Below are 20,626 nucleotides of genomic sequence, written 5' to 3'. Positions count from 1 at the left end.
CTCCATTTTATAGAAGAAAAAACCTAAAGCTTATAATGGTTAGGTAACTTGTTTTAGAGTCTGGCTTAGTTTTCTAATTTGTCTGACTTTGGAGCCTGTTCTATTAGTAAGTGTTCTCTCTGGCTTTTGATTTTTTTTTTTTTGACCATGACCCACAGTGAGAAAAATGCTTTACCTTGCAACCTAGTAAATGAGTAGATGTAGATAATATGCAAAACTGAAACAAAAGATGCTCAAAACAGTTTTACTATTTGCAACGCCCTCTGTTTTCAAAATTCTGTTTCATTTCAAAAATACTGGTTACAACCCTCTACATTCATTCACATACTAACAGATATGATTTGCGGTTAGAAAACACTGCTCTACAGTTTACCGATGAATGAATTAGTGAACAGATATGTAATAATGTGGGCAAAATAATGCAGACATTTGAATTGTAATCTTTCAGTGGAAGAGACAGTGCCACATCTTCAGACATGGTAGCAGTGTAGTTTTACATATGGTCATTCTCGTTATAGGAACTTCACTTAGCCTGAATCTAACCAGCCCCACACCCATACACTTCTCAGCTATGCCCTTACTCACTGTAAGACACGGAGTCTCCTTTCATTAAAGCAGAGCTGATGGTTTTTTCAATTAGTAAAGTATTTGTTCCTCTTCTTTCTCTTCTGTTATGAATTCTTACAGTGACGTTTATTGTAGTGATAGTGATATTTCAGCCATATGTATTTGTTTGTCATTCATTCAGCAAGCACAAAATGAGAATAAGTATTTACATGTAAGTCTAGGATGTTGCTAGGCTCTGGGAAAGCAATTTGTAAGAGATTTTCCTTACCATCTAGGCAGTAAGACAGTGAGGTCATAGAGGAGTGACTTGGTTAAAAGCAGAATAGAAAAAACTTTTCTTTTCTCTCTCTAAAATGGTTTATTTATTTTAAAATTCATTAATTCATTCCATCCATTCATTCAAGGGGTATTTATTGAATAGTTATCCTATGCCAGTCACTATGCTAGGCCTTAGGGTTAAAATGGTCAGAAAACAGGAACTCTTGGAGTGTGCAGTCTATGGGGAAGATAAGCATTAATCAATTTATAACTGAAATAACAATATACATTATATATGTTATATGTAATATATATTATGATAATATTACAGACACTAATAATGATAAACTACGTGTTGTGAAAGAAAGGGCCCAGTGTGCTGAGTGTCGTGTGTGGGATGGGGGTGAGCTGAGATCTGGAAAATGAGCAGTCATTAAGATTTGTGGTGGAGGGTAGAGCCCAGCAAGTCCGCTGGTGAATACAAAGCCCTGTGGTAGGAAGTACCTTAGCACATTTGCAAGCTGAAAGCAGGGAGATTAAAAGACAAAGAGTAAGGAGATTATTTTTCTTAAATATTGGGGTTTTTTCTTCTTTGAATGTTAGAGGAGTTTTGTCTAAAAAATCTAAATACCTATCTAAATAAAAAATTAAAAGCTTCACCATGTCAGTATATATAAATGTAGGGAATAACCACCTTACTGTCTCTTTCAGAGAAGCTCAAACACTGTCTTCAATATGTTAAGCTCTGAAATCTCCTCTATGAACCACCAGGAAAATGGTTTCTACGTGTTTACCAGGGCAGGGAAATGATTAGGCCCACCTAAGCAAAATGCAGTTTGAACCTGCACCAAATGGCTTTTCCCTTTTCCAGAAAATGCCCGACACAAAGGAACCACTTGGTGGATGTCGGTTCAGTCAGTGACTGTTTTTAGCCTATGCGCTACCCCGCTGAGCTCCCAGAGGAGGAGTGTAATGCCACAGCAGATCATCTGGCAGACATATACAATAGACGGAAATATCATCACATTTCCCCAGGTTCTGGTAAACTGAGGAAGTGTGAAGAATTTTTTAAGTACAGTAGGTGTGAATGTCCTTTTTTTTAAAAACGTTTTTTTTTTTTTTTTTTTTTTACTTTTGCCAGTGTTAGACTTCATAATCTTGTTAAGATATTCTTTAAGCATAACTAGCCCTCAAGATGCTTAGTTTATTACTAGGGTTTAACAGGTACACAATTAGGAATAAATCAGTTTTGGGGATATTTGAAGAGTAAAGAAGAATATAATTTCAAAGGTTTTACTAATGATAAAAATCTAATCTTCTAAAATTCAATAACTTCTTAAAATTTCATCTTCTACTTTAATCTCCTAAATAACTAAAATATATTTTTTTAGGGAAAAATAATATAGTATAATTCACATTATATTTCTAAAGAGGACAAGACAAATTTACTCTCTGCTCCATACTTTCGTATTCATATTATTTTATTTAATTATCTCGTAGACCTAATAGCCTTATATTTTCTGATGACAAAACTGAGGCACAGAGTGGTTCTGTAGCTTGTCTTGATCATCCAGCCTGTAGGTGTGAATATCTTGGTTAACCTCAGGTCCATTGGACTCAAATTGATACCCTAGCCATCGATTCCATATTAACAATGTATTGCTTAATGTACTAATGCCCCTAAATTGTACACTTACAAATAGTTGAAATGGTAAATTTTATGTTACGCATATCAACACACAAAAAAATTGGCAAAGGAGCTGAATAGACATTTCTGCAAAGAAGATGTACCAATAGCCATAAGCACAAATGAATATATATATGCTCAACATCATTAGCGATTAGGGGAATGCAAACCAAAAACACAAGGTAGCACTTTACACTAGCTAGGATGGCTATAATTAAAATGACAGATAATAAGTGTTGGTGAGAATGTGGAGAAATTGTAACTCTCCTGCACTGCTGATGGGAATGTGAAAATGGTGCAGCGCTTTTGGAAAATAGTCTTGACAGTTCTCCAACAGTTAAACATAGAATTACCATATGACCCAACAATCCACTGCTAGGTATATATCCAATAGAAATGAAGTCATATATCTACACAGAAGCTTGTATATGAATGTTCATAGCAACAGTGTTCATAATGGTCAAAACATGGAAACAACCCAAATATCCATCAAATGATGAAATGGATAAGCAAAATTTGAGATTTCCAATTCTAAAACAAAAGGAAACACAAAAACCCCACAACGCATTGCAAAGCAAACGGACTATGGGAGCCCATTGTTTTTAAAAACAATTCAAATACAGTATTGTTTAAAAGGAGGTAATAATTTTTGTATAAACTATTTCCCTTAATTTGTTCTTCAAATTCAGATCTTTTTGAACATTGATTTTTATCTATACCTGTAATTTCTAGACAATAAACCTGATTTCTAAAATGTCCCCTAAAATTAATTAATTTCTTCTACTTTTTAAGCTATCATTCTCCTTCCCTTTATAGTAAATCAAAATCCATACTAAACCTGTAAGTATTCAAATCAAAGATGAAAAAAACCAGTATTCTGAGGTATTTCCCAAAAACCCACATTTGTTTAAAACAACGTCGGTATAGGATGATACCATATGTGATGAAAATTCTCTCACATAATTTCCCCTTGATTTTCTTTCTTTTGTATGTTCCATTTCCTTTTACCCTTTAAAATTATTTTAAGACAATATAAGTACATAAAATGGAGTAATATAAAAACATCTGTGTACTAACACAATATCTTAAAATTTTCTCATATTTGCCTCGTATATTTTTATTAATAAAAATTATAGATAAAGTTTGTCCTGCTTGTCGCCCTTACTAGTTTTAGTCTCTCCTTCCCTTCCTAGGGCACCCACTTTCAAGAATATAGTATGTATTTGTCTAGTTCATGCTTTTATACAACACCTTTTTTCTTACATCTGCATGTATGTATCCATGACCAATGAACAATAATACATTTGGTTATTGTTAATATTAATACATCTCCCATATCATTCAAAAATTATTATTTTCTCAGCATTCTTTTTTTTCAGCATTCTTTTTGAGATATCTTCTTGTTGATATATTTCATTTAGTTTAATAATTTGATCCATAATATTTCATCCTATGAATATATACCACAATTCATATATCCATTCCCCTGCTGATGGATAGAAAACTCTTTTCTATTTATTATAAACAATGCTACAGGACACATGGTTGTATATGTCTCTTTGTTCTCTGGGAGTATATGCCTTGATATGTCCCATTATTTTAAAAAATCATTTTGCATTACGGTATGCCTAGTGTGCATGGTTTAATAATGAAATAGTATGGAAAAACATTTATTGGACAGTATAGTCTCTTCTGCACCCTTCTCTACCTTTAGTTTTGCTTCCCAAGTGCCATTACTTTAAATTGGATTGCTTTTAATTTTTCTGGCAGGTCACCTTTATATTTCTAAAAATAATATGCTTATGGCATATGAAATGTAGACATTATTTACTGATTTCTGGCTATAATGAGGATTTATTTATACACATACTTTTTCTCCCCTTCTTTCCCCATGCTCCTACCATATATAGTTTGTCACATTTTTCAATTCCTTCAGTAATCACTCTGCAACCTCAGAAGAATCTTCTTAAACTCCATTTCTTGTTCAACGAAATAGAGACTGTTTCTTGGAGCTCCCCTTCCCCCATTTTTTCTTTTTAATAAAATAAAGACATTAGCACTCTTACCCTTCCCTCCATTTCTCCCTCCACTTCCCAATCTCTGTCAACTGTAACTTTACACTTTTACTTAAGTCAGGGTTGATAATATGTTCTGTGCTATAATTTGTCTATGGGTTCATTTTAAAAAATAAAAAACCCAGTAAACTGCATTTGCATGAGTATGTAAATATTGTTCCTTGCAGAAGCAAGTAATATGTGATTATATTACCACACTTTTTGGTGGTTCCAGTGTCACAGGAGAATGTTTTTCAAAAAAATTTTAGAAACATTCCACCCTGTTCATTTAAATTGTGCCAAATTTTACTTGGCTTCATTTTTAGTTTTTATGTTTTGTTTTGTGTTTGTTTTGCTTTTTCTGGAGTTTCAAATTGCTTCTTTAAAAAAAAATTTTTTTTAACCTTCTGTGTGCTGATATTATATAAGCTTCTTCACTGAGACCTGTTCCCAGGGCACCCTGTCCAGGAAACCCTTTATCCTCCTGCTGCAATCTGGATTAGGCCTTTTCTAAAATTGCTGCAAGCCATCACTCTGAATTTTCCCTTAACTGGTTTCTAACGGATACTGTTTTCTAGATATTTTTCCCTTCCTCCTTATTGATTAACTAATTCCTTATATGACCTGCCAGGAAATATTGTGTAAGTCGGAATCTGTGCATGCCTGAAATTCTCTTTATTGTGCCTTCCTCACTTGATAGTTTGGTGGAATATCAATTTCCAGGTCGACGAGCCTTTCCAATAAAACTTTGAGACAATTCCTGCCTTATCATTTAGCATCAGTATCACTTCTGAGAAGTCAGATGCCATTCTGATTTTTACTCCTCACTGGTTACTTGCAGATTTGTGACTTGTAAAATATCCTCCCCATTATTGATGTTCTAAAATTTTAGAGATAGGTCTAAATCTATTTAGGGGGGTTCTTTTTCATGTAACTTTGTCCTCATGTGAAGACACTTTTGATTCCATGTCTCCTGTCAACTCTAAGCAATTATATTATTTCTTTGATAACTTCCTCTCCTCTTATTTTTTTGGATCTCTTTCTAGAATCTGTATTAGATGGATGTTGAACCCTCTGCATAGATCTTCTATATTTCTTATCACTTCTCTAATATGTTTGTTTCACGTTTGAGACCTTGCCGTACCCTGTTTTTTCAGTGCTTCTATTAAACATTTATTTGCTATTTATATTTGTAAATTTCCAAATATTCATTTTCATTTTATTCTGTTCTGGTTTTATGCATGCAATATTTTCTTAAGTCTTACTAGAAATACAAATTTAGAGGATCATTGTTTGTTTTAGAAATTCTCTTTTCTTTTATTCCCTGAATTCTCTGTTTCTGCTAGGATCATGTTCTCCTCCTATTTATCTTGGCTTTACTTTTTTTTAATCTCACAATTTCCCCATATATCTAGAAACCCTTTGTTTTTCTTTCATGTTTAAGAATAAAATAATAGGCTGACTGGAAAAGCATGATGCACATAAGCAGGGATTGTTGGCCTAAATGGGTGGACAGGGCTCTGGCTAGATGAGGAGAGATATGGTCATAGACACCAGTACCTCACAGCTGCTAGATTCCTCCCCAGATAATGTCCTTTTTTTTTTGTATTTATTTATTTAACATCTTTATTGGAGTATAATTGCTTTAAAATGGTGTTCTAGTTTCTGCCTTACAGCAAAGTGAATCAGCTATACATACACATACATCCCCATATCTCCCCCTTCCTGTGTCTCCCCGCAAAGCTCCCTATCCCACCCCTCTAGGCAGTCACAAAGCACCAAGCTGATCTCGCTGTGCCATGCGGCCGCCTCCCACTAGCTGTCTATTTTACATTTCGTAGTGTATATATGTCCATGCCGATCTCTGACTTTGTCCCAGCTTATCCTTCCCCCTCCCTGTGTCCTCAAGTCCATTCTCTACATCTGGGTCGTTATGCTTGTCCTGCCCCTAGGTTCTTCAGAACCTTATTTATTTTCTATTTAATTCCATATATATTGTTAACATACGGTATTTGTTTATCTCTTTCTGACTCACTTCACTGTATATGACTATAGGTCCATCCACTTCACTACAAATAAATCAATTTTGTTTCTTTTTATGGCTGAGTAATATTCCATTGTATATATGTGCCACATCTTCTTTATCCATTCATCTGTCCATGGACACTTAGGTTGCTTCCATGTCCTGGCGATTGTGAATAGAGCTGCAATGAACATTTTGGTACATGACTCTTTTTGAATTATGGTTTTCGCAGGGTATATGCCCAGTAGTGGAATTGCTGGTTCGTATGGTAGTTCTCTTTTTAGTTTTTTAAGGAACCTCCATACTGTTCTCCATAGTGGCTGTATCAATTTACATTCTCACCAACAGTGCAAGAGGGTTCCCTTTTCTCCAAACCCTCTCCAGCATTTATTGTTTGTAGATTTTTTGATTGGCTGCAGCACCAAGAGTCTTTCATCCACACAGCTCAGAATAAAAGGGAGAAAAAGTAGAGAGAAAGAATTAGTAGAAGTAGGAAGAAAGAAAGAAAGAAAGAAAGGGAAGGAAGGAAGGAGGGAAAAAAGAAAGGAAGAAAGAAGAAAAGAAAAGAAAGAAAGGAGGGAGGGATGGTGGGAGGAAGGAAGGAGGGAAGGAAGGAAAAAAGAAAGAAATAAGGTAAAGTAAAATAAAGTAATTAAATTAAAAAATAATTAGTAAAAAAAAAAAAAAAACGGACGGATAGAACCTTAGGACAGATGGTGAAATCAAAGCTATTCAGACAAAATCTCACAGAGAAGCATATACATACACACTCACAAAAAGAGAAAAAGGGGAAAAAAATCATAAATCCTGCTCTCAAAGTCCACCTCCTGGAGGGAAGGAAGGAAAGAGAGAGAGAGAGAGCGAGAAAGAAGATAAAGTAAAATTAAATAAAGTTATTAAAATTAATTATTTAGAAAAAATAAATTAAGAAAAAAAAAAACAGACGGCTATAACCCTAGGACAAATGGTGGAAGCAAAGCTATACAGACAAAATCTCACACAGAAGCATACACGTACACACTCATAAAAAGGGGAAAGGGGAAAAAAATCATAGATCTTTCTCTGGAAGCCCACCTCCTCAATTTGGGATGACTCGTTGTCTATTCATGTATTCCACAGATGCAGGGTACATCAAGTTAATTGTGGAGCTTTAATCTGCTGCTTCTGAGGGTGCTGGGAGAGATTTCCCTTTCTCTTCTTTGTTTGCACAGCTCCCAGGGGCTCAGCTTTGGATTTGGCCCCACCTCTGCGTGTAGGTCGCTGGAGGGCATCTGTTTTTTGCTCAGACAGGACGGGGTTAAAGGAGCCACTGATTCGGGGCTCTGGCTCACTCAGGCCAGGGGAACAGAGGGGCGCGGAGTGAGGGGCGAGCCTGTGGCGGCAGAGGCCGGCGTGACGTTGCACCAGCCTGAGGCCCGCTGTGCGTTCTCCCGGGGAAGTTGTCCCTGGATCCCAGGAACCTGGCAGTGGCGGGCTGCACAGGCTCCCCTGAAGAGGGGTGTAGATAGTGACCTGTGCTTGCACACAGGCCCCTTGGTGGCGGCAGCAGCAGGCTTAGTGTCTCCCGCCCATCTCTGGGGTCCGCGGTTCTAGCCGCGGCTCGCGCCCGTCTCAGGAGCTCCTTTTCTCCCATTCTAAGGGTTGTCTTTTGGTCTTGTTTATGGTGTGCTTTGCTGTGTGAAAGCTTTTAAGTTTCATTAGGTCCCATTTGTTTTTTTTTTTGTTTCTATTTCCATTACACTAGGAGGTGGGAAAAAAAGGATCTTGCTATGATTTATGTCATAGAGTGTTCTGCCTGTGTTTTCCTCTAAGAGTTTGATAGTGTCTGGCCTTACATTTAGGTCTTTAATCCATTTTGTGTTGATTTTGTGTACGGTGTTAGGGAGTGTTCTAATTTCATTCTTTTACATGTAGCTGTCCAGTTTTCCCAGCATCACTTATTGAAGATGCTGTCCTTTCTCCACTGTACATTCCTGCCTCCTTTATCAAAGATAAGGTGACCATATGTGCGTGGGTTTATCTATGGGCTTTCTATCCTGTTCCATTGATCTATCTTTATGTCTTTGTGCCAGTACCATACTGTCTTGATTAGTGTAGCTTTGTAGTACAGTCTGAAGTCAGGGAGCCTGATTCCTCCAGCTCCGTTTTTCTTTCTTTGGAATAAACCCCACTTGATCATGGTGTATGATCCTTTTAATGTGCTGTTGGATTCTCTTTACTAGTATTTTGTTGAGGATTTTGCATCTATGTTCATCAGTGATATTGACCTGTAGTTTTCTTTCTTTGTGACATCTTTGTCTGGTTTTGGTATCAGGGTGATGGTGGCCTCGTCGAATGAGTTTTGGATTGTTCCTTCCTCTGCTCTATTTCGGAAGAATTTGAGAAGGTTTAGTGTTAGCTCTTCTCTAAATGTTTGATAGAATTCGCTTGTGAAGCCATCTGGTCCTGGGCTTTTGTTTGTTGGAAGATTTTTAATCACAGTCTCAATTTCAGTGCTTGTGATTGGTCTGTTCATATTTTCTATTTCTTCCTGATTCAGTCTTGGAAGGTTGTGCTTTTCTAAGAATTTGTCCATTTCTTCCAGGTTGTCCATTTTATTGGCATATAGTTGCTTGTAGTAATCTCTCATAATCCTTTGTGTTTCTGCAGTGTTGGTTGTTATTTCTCCTTTTTCATTTCTAATTCTGTTGACTTGAGTCTTCTCCCTTTTTTTCTCAATGCATCTGGCTAATGGTTTATCTTTTGAGATGTTTGTTGTTTCTTGAGGTAGGGTTGTATTGCTACAAACTTCCCTGTTAGAACTGTTTTTGCTGCATCAGGTAGGTTTTGGGTCATCCTGTTTTCATTGTCATCTGTTTCTAGGTATATTTTGATTTCCTCTTTGATTTCTTCTATTTTTCAGGTAGACTACCTATTTCCTCTACATTTCTTTGGTCTGGTGGGTTTTTACGCTGCTCCTTCATCTGCTGTGTATTTCTCTGTCTTCTCATTTTGCTTAACTTACTATGTTTGACATCTCCTTTTCACAGGCTGCAGGTTCGTAGTTCCCGTTGTTTTTGGTGTCTGCCCCCAGTGGCTAAGGTTGGTTCAGTGGGTTGTGTAGGCTTCCTGGTGGAGGGGACTAGTGCCTGTGTTCTGGTGGATGAGGCTGGATCTTGTCTTTCTGGTGGGCAGTTCTGTGTCTAGTGGTGTGTTTTGGGGTGTCTGTGGACTTATTATGATTTTAGGCAGCCTCTCTGATAATGGGTGGGATTGTGTTCTTGTCTTGCTAGTTGTTTGGCATATGGTGTGCAGCACTGTAGCTTGCTGGTCATTGAGTGGGGCTGGGTCTTAACGTTTAGATAGAGATCTCTGGGAGAGCTTTCACCATTTGATATTACGTGGAGCCAGGAGGTCTCTGGTGGACCAATGTCCTGAACTCATCTCTCCCACCTCAGAGGCACAGGCCTGTCACCCGGCCAGAGCACCAAGACCCTGTCAGCTTCATGGCTCAGAAGAAAAGGGAGAAAAAAAGAAAGAAAAAAAATAAAGTTATTAAAATAAAAAATAATTATTAAAATTAAAAAATTTAAAAATTTAAAAAAGAAAAAAAAAAAGAAGAGAGCAACCAAACCAAAAAACCAATCACCAATTATAACAAGTGCCAAAATCTATACTTAAAAAAAAAAAAAACCAAAAATGGGCCGAACCCTAGGACAAATTGTAAAAGCAAAGATATACAGACAAAATCACACAAAGAAGCATACACATACACAGTCACAAACAGAGAAAAAGAAAAAAAAATATATAAACTATATAAAAAAATAGGAGGGAGAGAGCAACCAAATCAATAAAGAAATCTACCAATGATAATAAATTCAAAATACTACACAAAGTTAAATATAAAAGCAGAAACAAATTAGATGCAGAAAGCAAACCCCAAATCTACAGTTGCTCCCAAAATCCACTGCCTCAATTTTGGGGTGATTCATTGTCTATTCAGGTATTCCACAGATGCAGGGTACATCAAGTTGATTGTGGAGATTTAATCTACTACTCCTGAGGCTGGGGAGAGATTTCCCTTTCTGTTTTTTGTTCGCACAGCTCCTGGGGTTCAGCTTTGGATTTGGCCTCGCCTCTGCATGTAGGTCGCCTGAGGGCGTGTGTTCTTCGCTCAGACAGGACCCGGTTAAAGGAGCAGCTGATTCGGGGGCTCTGGCTCGCTCAGGATTGGGGGAGGGAGAGGTACGGAATGCGGGGCAAGCCTGCGGCCGCAGAGACTGGCATGACATTGCCCTAGCCTGAGGCGTGCCGTGTGTTCTGCTGGGGAAGTTGTGACTGGATCACGGGACCCTGGCAGTAGCGGGCTGCACAGGCTCCCCGGAGGGGAGGTGTGCATAGTGACCTGTGCTTGCACACAGGCTTCTTGGTGGCTGCAGCAGCAGTCTTATCGTCTCATGCCCGTCTCTGGAGTCTGCGCTGATAGCCGCAGCTCGAGCCCGTCTCTGGAGGTCGTTTAGGCGGTCCTCTGAATCCCCTCTCCTTGTGCACCCTGAAACTGTGGTCTCTTGCCTCTTCGGCAGGTCCAGACTTTTTCCTGTACTTCCTCCCAGCTAGCTGTGGCGCACTAGCCCCCTTCAGGCTGTGTTCACGCCGCCAACCCCAGTCCTTTCCCTGGTATCCGACCTCCGAAGCTCAAGCCTAACCTTCCAGCCCCCATCCGCCCTGGTGGGTGAGCAGACAAGCCTCTCGGGCTGGTGAGTGCTGGTCGGCACCGATCCTCTGTGCGGGAATCTCTCTGCTTTGCCCTCCGCATCCCTGTTGCTGCACTCTCCTCCATGGCTCTGAAGCTTCCCCCCGCCACCCCCGCCCCTGTCTCCACCAGTGAAGGGGCTTCTAGTGTGTGGAAAACTTTCCCCCTTCACAGCTCCCTCCCACTGGTGCAGGTCCCGTCCCTATCCTTTTGTCTGCTTTTTTCTTTTTTGTTTTGCCCTACCCCGGTACGTGGGGAGTTTCTTGCCTTTTGGGAGGTCTGAGGTCTTCTGCCAGCGCTCAGTAGGTGTTCTGTAGGAGTTGTTCCACATGTAGATGTATTTCTGATGTATTTGTGGGGAGGAAGGTGATCTCCACATCTTACTCTTCTGCCATCTTGAAGGTCTCCTCCCCAGATAATTTCTTAATTACTTTTGAGAATAAAACCTCAATTTGGGTGTGGAGAGTATGAAGGCTCTTCCATGTGCAGCAGAGTTAGAAGAGCCCCATTCATATGCAGAGTTTCCAGTTTTCAGCCAAAGGTCTCATTTCTTCCTGTGTTTTTACCTTCCATTTTTTCACCACCCTACTGCCCTCCCTCCCATCTCCACTGTATTCAACAGGGCAAACTGTCTTTTTTCAGCTATAGCCCACTCTGGAGATATTCTGGTCTGCAGCTTCCTTTGTTCATCTCCTTCGGTTTTCCATCTTTTAGAAATTCAAAATCTCCTAACCTCTTAACCTTCTCAGACTATCTTCTTTGTTGTGGGTATATATTTGATTTATTCATGTACTTTCATCCTAACTGAGTCTCTACAGAGATAAGAGAGAAATATATATATTCTCAAACTGCCAGCTTGAACCAGAATACTTCTCTACACCATTTCTCATGATACTTTAGAAATCAGAATCTTTAACAACATTGTAAATCAATTATACTTCAATAAAATAAATGAAAAAATCAGAATCTCTTAAAAAGTTCTTAAAGAGGATAAAAATAAAAATTTTAAACAAAGGCTGAATTCTTATGGTAGGAAAATGTATTGCAGTGAGTCAATAACCTTGCTTTTCTTCTAATTCATATTTCACAGTGTTTAAAAGACTGTAGCCAATTTGTTTTTGTTTTACCTTTTTCTTTAGCATTTTTGCCTAAAATATTACTTTCTTCCTCTAAATCCAAGCCATCCATATTTGAGGTGCGGGGAGTCTATCCCTGCTCCTTTGTTGTCTACATTTATGACTATTTCCATACGAGTGTACTCCACTTAACACCCTACTTTAGAGTGTTAAATCTAAAAACAAATGGATTTTTTTCTTGTGGTTCAAAGACCATCCTAGATTGCTCAGCCTGTTCTAGCTCTCCAAATAAGAAGCTCAGCAACCCACAAGCTCCCAGAACACCATTCTCATGGATCTGAGGCAGAGCATCCCTGAAATTGCTAGAATGGCTTTACAGAAGTGTAGAAGAGCTGGTGCAGCTTTGAGTAAGAAGTTCTTTCTAGAAGGGCACATGACTGGGCTTAGAAGTATATATTTCACTTCCCTAAAATATGACTTCAGTTTTCTCTATTTTCTTGTTCTTCTTAATATCTATATATATGCCCTTGGGTTATAAGGAACCAGAAGAGAGGATGAATTTAATCAGCTCAAATCTATGACAACAAATAGAAAAAGCAAAACAACATGTTCTCCTCCCTACTTGTGTTTGGAATATGTTTTCATCTTCCATTGTATTATAGAAAGCTTGTTGGAGTAGAAAAAAAGTCAGGGGCCTCACTCTGCTATAATTAGCTGTGCAACTTTAAGCCTTGATTGCTTTGTCTATAAAAAGGGAGAAATGTGGACCAGATGATTTCTTAGAACATTTCTCTAGATGAAAAAAAGCATGATAATGATTCTGTCATTCTATTCTTCTTCACTATTTCAACTCTTCTTTCTTTTAATTTTTAAATATTTGTTTTCAGAGATACACTCTTTTACTCTTTCTTCTTCCAAACTCTTTAATAGTGCTGTTCCTCTACTTCCTTTTTATTTTTCCAGCTCTTTGTTTTTCCTCATTCTACTTATTCTGTTATTCCTCTATAGTTTTTCCTTTTCTGGGATCATTAAGGCTGTCCTTAGAGTGTGATATTAGGGCATGCATTAAGAAAATGCAAGAGGCCACCTTAATTCGGAATTTTATCTTTTCCTAAAAACATGCATTACTGTAGTATAACACAAGAATTTATAATCCAGAACTCATGCTTGACAGAACATCTTTTTGAAATCTTTTATCTTTTGCTTTCTGAGTGATTTTTTTATTTTTCTTTCTTATTTTGTTTTATTTTATCTGAACAGAGAATGGACATTCTTTGAAGTCTAATCATGATCACTACAGATGAACCCAATCTACCAACTTCCCAACATTCTATAGAGTATTAGAAGATTTTTACATTTTGAAGAAGGGGAGACAATCTAAAAAATTTTGGTGGAACTATTGAGAACTAAAATATGGTGGATTATGTTGATTTAGAACTTAAAATAGATGGGTAAATTTGGGGTCAAGGTATACGTCTGAGTCTAATTCAGTTTGGATGTATGATTACTTTTCAAGTCATCTAAAGTTTAAAAAGTAATATTTATGATATCTAGCTTTTGATTTGTCATTTGGTCATAAAACATTAAAGAATTATGACTATTGCTCTTACCACGGATTTATTAGACATCATCAAATATATAGTAGACTATGCTGTGACTAGGTGAAAACTGCAACTTCTGACACATAGCTTTGCAAATACAATGGCTCTAAATATAGAATGCAGTCAAAATATTTAGTTCATATTTTATGTCCAAAATTTTCCATCTTATATTCTTTTAGACTCTTCAGCCTATAAACTGACCCATTTGGGTATTCTTTTGAATGTCTTATATTGATAGCTTTTATGTATATCTAACTTTGATCAATATGGGAATTTTCATTTTCAATAGCCTTAAAAATGGCTTAAGTGCTAACTTTCATTTCAGTTCAAAGAAAGACAGTTTGTTCTGGTCAAAGGCCAGTAGAAGTTACAGTTTGTACCAGGATGACCTGACATATCCAGGTCAGATTGACCAGATCAGAAAAGACATCAGCCTCCAATTCAACCTCCTCATGAAATTCCTTACTTAATTTAATTTATTTGCACTGAACCACCCAAAGCTCCTGGCAGTCAGGTAAGTGGGCAGTGATGCAAAAAAGGAGACTCTCTGGAGTTTTTAGAACTAGTCCAAGGCAAACATAGGACTTTTCTACCTGAAAAAAAGACCACCTGCTATTTCTATGAATTTAACTTGTGTGGTATATTGCTCACATTCAGAATAAACCAAAGCCTCTGTTTGATGAACCCAAATAACTCAGATTTAGGCTACATATATATTACTTACATTTAGATTTCATTCATAGTTTGATTTGAATCTTAAAAAAAACCCCAAAAATCAGGAAGAATGTGTCCTTTCCCCCTTCACTGACTTTTAATAGACATCATTGTAATGTAAAATTGAAGTGTGAAAATATGAAAGGATATTCTTTAATTCTTACCAGCTGAATACATATTCAATATGCTTCCAGACTGTTCTAAAATCTTGAAAAGTTAGATGCATATGGTGATTGAAATGATTTTTTAATAAACATACTTTTAATAAATGTGACCCATTTATAAAATATACTCTAATAATATATGGATATGTGATTTCTTAATTATTAGTGAAATCTTTCATCAAATGCATTTGAAGACATGTAAATTATTTGACATAATAATTAGTTACCAATTATGAAGTTTTAGAGGGCATGAAATATGCCAAACACGTCATTTGAAGAACAGCTGTGAGTTTGACTGTATGCTATGTGCTATTTGTATTTTTTGTTTTCATGTTGATAGCATGACATTCCTTTATTTGGAGATCTTAATTTCTAGGTTACTTTAAATTTTAAGAAATTCTATACATATATAGTCATAACATTAGGAAACACAAAATAAGCAAGAAAATATTTGAAGGAAATTATAAATCTAATAGATTTCTGTCAGAAAGAAAATAGGCACAGGAACAGTTTTCTCTTCACATACTATGTTCATAGAATAAGAGAAACGGTTGTGTTAATATAGTATTTGTTATTATGCAGTATTTTAATATCTGTATAAGTCTATTCCATTATATTTGGTGTTTCATATATTTATTCCTTTATGGCTATAATCACCAATATATTTCATTTAAGAGTTCAAAACTATGTTAAATGAATTGTGTTTTTATATGGAATATATTTGCCATTATGAAGAATAGTTGGTTATATTGTTATTTCAAGCAATAAATCTGAATTCATTCTATTAGTTTAAAAATTGTAAAATTCAAAAGTTTAATTATATGTATAACAAAAATTGAGCACATTTTCTATAGCACCTCATTTAGTTGTGTTAATTTTTTAATGTGATGTGTCTACAGTATTTTTTATTTTGCATTTATTTTTTCAACGTGTTTACATTGTATGAGTTGAGCTTTTTTTACGCACAGATTCTCGCTTGTAGCTGCTTGGCAGAATTTTTTGTTGTGATGTAACCACTGTTCTTATAAAAAATATGATGTGCATTTGTTTTGCATCTTTGTCTTCATTCCACATGTCCTATAGTTTGTATTTTTATATGAAGTTATTTATAAGGAATAGTAATTTAAAAGGCTGTGATCATCTCTTTTCACCTTCATTGTTTTCACAAACAGATATTCTTACTTTCTGATAGTCATAAACAGATTTTTAGTATGATGTAAGGCAGATAAGGCCACATATAGTTTACCTTCATATCATATCTTATGTCATGGAGTACTTATTTTAGCTATCTTTGGACAAGTTGTTTTGCTCATTCAATTTTATATCAATTTACTTTTTAAACTTGGGTTAAATTTTTTAGTTCATGGAAGTGTAATTTGCTATAAAATATTAGGAATTCTTCTGAAGATAGCACTTTCTAATTACAGTAACGAATCTTTATTGAGAGCTAAGCACTTTCAGACACTATCTAATTTATTCCTTGCACAACACCATGAAGTAAATATTGAACACAATTTTACAGATGAGGAAACTGAAAGGCAGAGAGGTTGATGTACTTGTCCGTGGTCATAGAAACAGAATGACTCACGTCTGTCTCATCCCACTTTTAAACACTATCTTATACTGCCTCTCCCTTATGATTTTTGGTCTGTTTATTTCAGACCAAAACCAGTTAATTTGTGCTTGACTTATGTCCTTTAGTATTAACCTTTCACACTTCTATTTCTTCCATGATATCACAGTGAAGCAAAAAGAAAAAAAATTAACACAATTGAGTATTAAAATGTGTCTTTTCTTTTAGCCAGAAACATTTGAGCATCTTTTTATCAAGCATACAGAATCAGTGACATTTGGTCCTCTTCTTTTGGAACCTGAAACCATTTCAGAAGATATCAGTGTTGATACATCATGGAAAAATAAAGATGAGATGGTACCACCAACTACAGTCTCTCTACTTTTGATGACTCGGGATCTTGAAAAGGGCTCTATTTGTATTAGTGACCAATGCAACAGTGCTCAGTTCTCTGAGGTTGAGAGCACAGAGATAACCTGTGAGGAGGAAAGTAGGAGACAACCCTCTGTTAAATATGCCACCCTGCTCAGCAACTCTAAATCAGGTGAAACTGAGGGAGAGCAAAGGCTTGTAAATAGCGCAGTCAGCAAAAGCTTCTCTAGCAACAATTCTCTACCTAAAGATTCTTTCTCTAATAACTCATGGGAGATAGAAACCCAGGCATTTTTTATATTATCAGATCAGCATCCCAATATAATTTCACCACACCTTCCATTCTCAGGAGGATTGGATGAACTTTTGAAATTCGAGGGAAATTTCCCTGAAGAAAATAATGACGAAAGGTCTGTCTATTATTTAGGAGTCACTTCAATCAAAAAGAGAGAGAGTGATGTGCTTTTGACTGATGAGTCAAGAGTGTTGTCCCCATTCCCATCCCACTGTTTATTCACCGACATCAGAATCCTCCAGGACAGTTGCTCACACCTTGTAGAAAATAACTTCAATTTAGGAACTTCTGATCAGAAGACTTTTGTATCTTACATACCTCAATTTCAGACTTGTTCTACTCAGACTCAGAAAATAGTGGAAAACAAGATGTGTGACCTAACTGTCTAATTTCATTCCAGACACATCTCAGATTTATGATGTAATGAGTCATATGAAGGGTAATATATTCCACTATAGTGTTGGTTAGGGGAGAGAAAAGAAAACTGTCAGAGGCAAATTTGAAAATGATTGTTTCAAAACTAATGGTATCTGTCCTCACTCAGTAATATAGACAAAAAATGTGAGAAAGCCTTCAAAAGCCTAGCAGTGTAGACCGACTCTTCTAATGATTAATCAGCACCTTGGGAAGGTCTCCAGTGGCTTGTGTCTAGCTAGCCATAAACCCAACAGTACTATTTTCTTTGAACATCGAACCCACGTGGAAAGAGCTAGTCGTCTGAATTACACTCACGTCTGAAAGAACACTTCACACTAACACTTGTGAAATGTAACTGTATTTTCAAGGGTGTGGTTATTTTACCTTGAGTTGTCTTTTCTGTGCACTAATTTACACATACACACAATTATACCTAATAGGCATCCTTGTGCATTTTAAAAGTGTGCAATGTATTTGTATTTTGTGCTACTGGACTGTGTGATTTGAAGATGTTTCGATTTAACATACTTTCCCTGAGTACTTACTCTGTGGTAGGCACTCAACTGAATGTTGCAGATAGATGATTTAGCCCTGGTCTAGGGGATATACTTGTGAAGATATACAAGAAACAAATGTTTATGTATCAAATCTAAGATCTGTACCATAGAATGAAACTACCTGTTAGAATGGTGATACCCACAACAAGTATTTTGATGAGAACACAAGCCCTTGTGAAAGCATAATGTCTGCTTCACCTCTTCTCTGTAAAAGATGTTGAAATGCTCACTTTCTGCTACAGTTAGATTGCTAAATGTTACTGTGTATCACTCTGGAATCATCTTCCCCATCCCCACTTGCATGTACATTGTTTTTTTCTTCACTTACCGAGCATTCTTCCTGTATATAAATCAACCACTGTGCTAATATTTTCCATACTTTAGCTCAATTAATTATTGAAATAATTGTATGAGACATGTACTACTATTACATTCCTTTTAAAGATTAGAAGATTAAGTAATTTGCCCAAGGTCACAGAGTTAGTGGAATCCATATATAAACCCGGATCTTTTGAATGCTAGTGATTATGTTTTTAACCCATACCTTACATTATCATCCATTAAAAAAAACTGACTTGTAATCAAATAAAATTTATTAAGTAGAAATATAACACTGGATGAAAATTAAGTGAGAATTACACAGATGTTGTCTTTGCCTTTAGAGACTTTAATGTTTATTGTTTATTTCAGTTCTTGGTACGGCAAGAAAGCCCAGACAGCACATTGAACAACAAACTAAATTAAGAAACCTGCAGAGATAGTTGCTCAATGGCAATAAGAATTTCAAGATTATCGGTATCGTCAAAATAAATACTTCAGTCCTCAAAAATATTCCTATGAGTTGTTAAACATCACTAGTTTCATACTTAGACTGAGAGAGGATTCCACTGATTTACTATTACCATAAATAAAATCCTCCGCCTTTCTCTATTCCAGTTGTGACCATATGAAATGAGCTGTTCAGACCCCAATTGACAGATATTTTTTCACACCTTTCATGATCATTTGCCAACTAGAAGTCAATAAAGCTGTTTCATGACACAAGTATTGTTGAGATATCTCAGGATCTCACACACTCAACCAGTGACTCTCTTACAAGAGAAAGGTAGAGGACCCATATCAACTCACTGAATAATTAGTTCTATACAAAGATAAAGAGAGAAAAAAATTTTTTCAATGATTTTTCAGTGATTTATAGTTTCAGAAACAGAATTATTACATGTATTGAAATTTTAGTAAAATTGACCATTATTTTTAATACTGCTCACAGAATATACATAGATAGAAAATTACATTTTGCCCCATTCTGCATATAATTAGAGATTAAACACTCAGCAAGTCCTCTGAGATATGACATCCTCCCATTCTCCTGTGGTGTGGGACCCAGAACAACAGGGAAGAGAAACTGATAAATGTTCCAGTCAGCCCAAGGTTTTGCCATGCTGTGTGTACTCTGTAGTGAATTCAGACATCCCGGGACCACCGTAGTGCTGCAGGTCTGAGTTAAAGGAATTTTGTGACAGCACCTTAAACCTGAGATCACTGATACCATTCTGGTGCAGCTTCAGTTACCAAAACAAACAAAAACATTTCAGAAATTGAAATTCCAAGGGACTTTCTTTTCATAGAGCAGGTTGAAGTGGTGCAGTCTGGCCTATTGGTATATATAAATTTAGATCATATTTACTGTCAGTGTGCTAGGGCTCTGATTTTCACTTTCAAAAGTTCATTTCACTGTATGTATTACTGTATGTTATTGGGTCTTTATGAAAATTACCATTTAGATGAAAGTTTAGAATGTTTTGTACTTCAGTTTGGTTAGATATTCTCCATTTCTTTGCAGAGATTCTGTAAAAAAATTTTTTTAAGGGAGAGAGGAGCTGAAATATAGGTTTGGACTTTTAAACTTAGGATAAATCTGGAATTTTGAGTATTTTATTTAAAGGCCTAAAATTGCAACACAAGCTGTGAATCAGTCTCTCTAAATCTGAGCTTCATGAAAATAAACTCAGAAATTAATAATTTGAGCTATGGCTTCAAGTTTAAACAGATTGTTTGAAGATAAATCATTTGTCAGGGTTAATGAGATTATAGATGTCCTAGGTTAAAGCCCCCAAGAACAAAGAAGAAGAAAGAAGACGAGATACACATCAGTATGAATAGGGGCCTCCTATTGGAGCCCTGTGTTCCCATTTAGAGATGAGCTACATAGTGACAAGAGGAATAGGAACAGATAGTCTTTTATTTTTAAACCTAGTCTCGAGTAGTAAAAAGACCTGGATGAAAGTCCCAAACCAGTGGGTGATCCTGGACCTATAATAAGGTTTTATGACCCTAAGCATGACATTCTTCTACCTCCTCTCATCCATTTCCAATAAAACCAACTCCCTCTTTCCATATATCAAACATGTGGTCATATTCTCTTAGGAATATCCATTTTAACTACTCATAAGTTGAGAGAAGATAAACTTCCTCCACAAATTGATACCAGATTCCAAAGCTACTTTCGTTGGCACAATATAAAGATTAGGCTGTA

At 36.5% G+C, this 20,626-nt stretch overlaps 1 protein-coding gene across 3 annotated transcripts in view; it reads left to right on the top strand.

Moving 5' to 3' along the window:
• Positions 1-18,022, top strand: part of LEPR (leptin receptor) — a 91,722-nt gene extending 73,700 nt beyond the window's left edge. For 2 of the 3 annotated variants that reach the window (XM_024764766.1, XM_024764765.1), the window contains exon 19: positions 13,658-15,918. In XM_024764766.1, the coding sequence (XP_024620534.1) occupies positions 13,658-13,675 (18 nt within the window). In that variant the 3' untranslated portion in view covers positions 13,676-15,918. Of the gene's footprint in view, positions 1-13,657; positions 15,919-16,677 lie in introns of those variants that run through there. The other variant, XM_024764763.1, reaches the window with a different exon arrangement.
• The last annotated feature ends 2,604 nt before the right edge of the window (positions 18,023-20,626 follow it).

The sequence above is a fragment of the Neophocaena asiaeorientalis genome, unplaced genomic scaffold (assembly GCF_003031525.2).
Source record: "Neophocaena asiaeorientalis asiaeorientalis breed wild unplaced genomic scaffold, Neophocaena_asiaeorientalis_V1.1 scaffold135, whole genome shotgun sequence".
Lineage (NCBI taxonomy): Eukaryota > Metazoa > Chordata > Mammalia > Artiodactyla > Phocoenidae > Neophocaena > Neophocaena asiaeorientalis.
The sequence above is the reverse complement of the archived record's forward strand: the minus strand, read 5'-3'. Positions and strand labels throughout refer to the sequence as shown.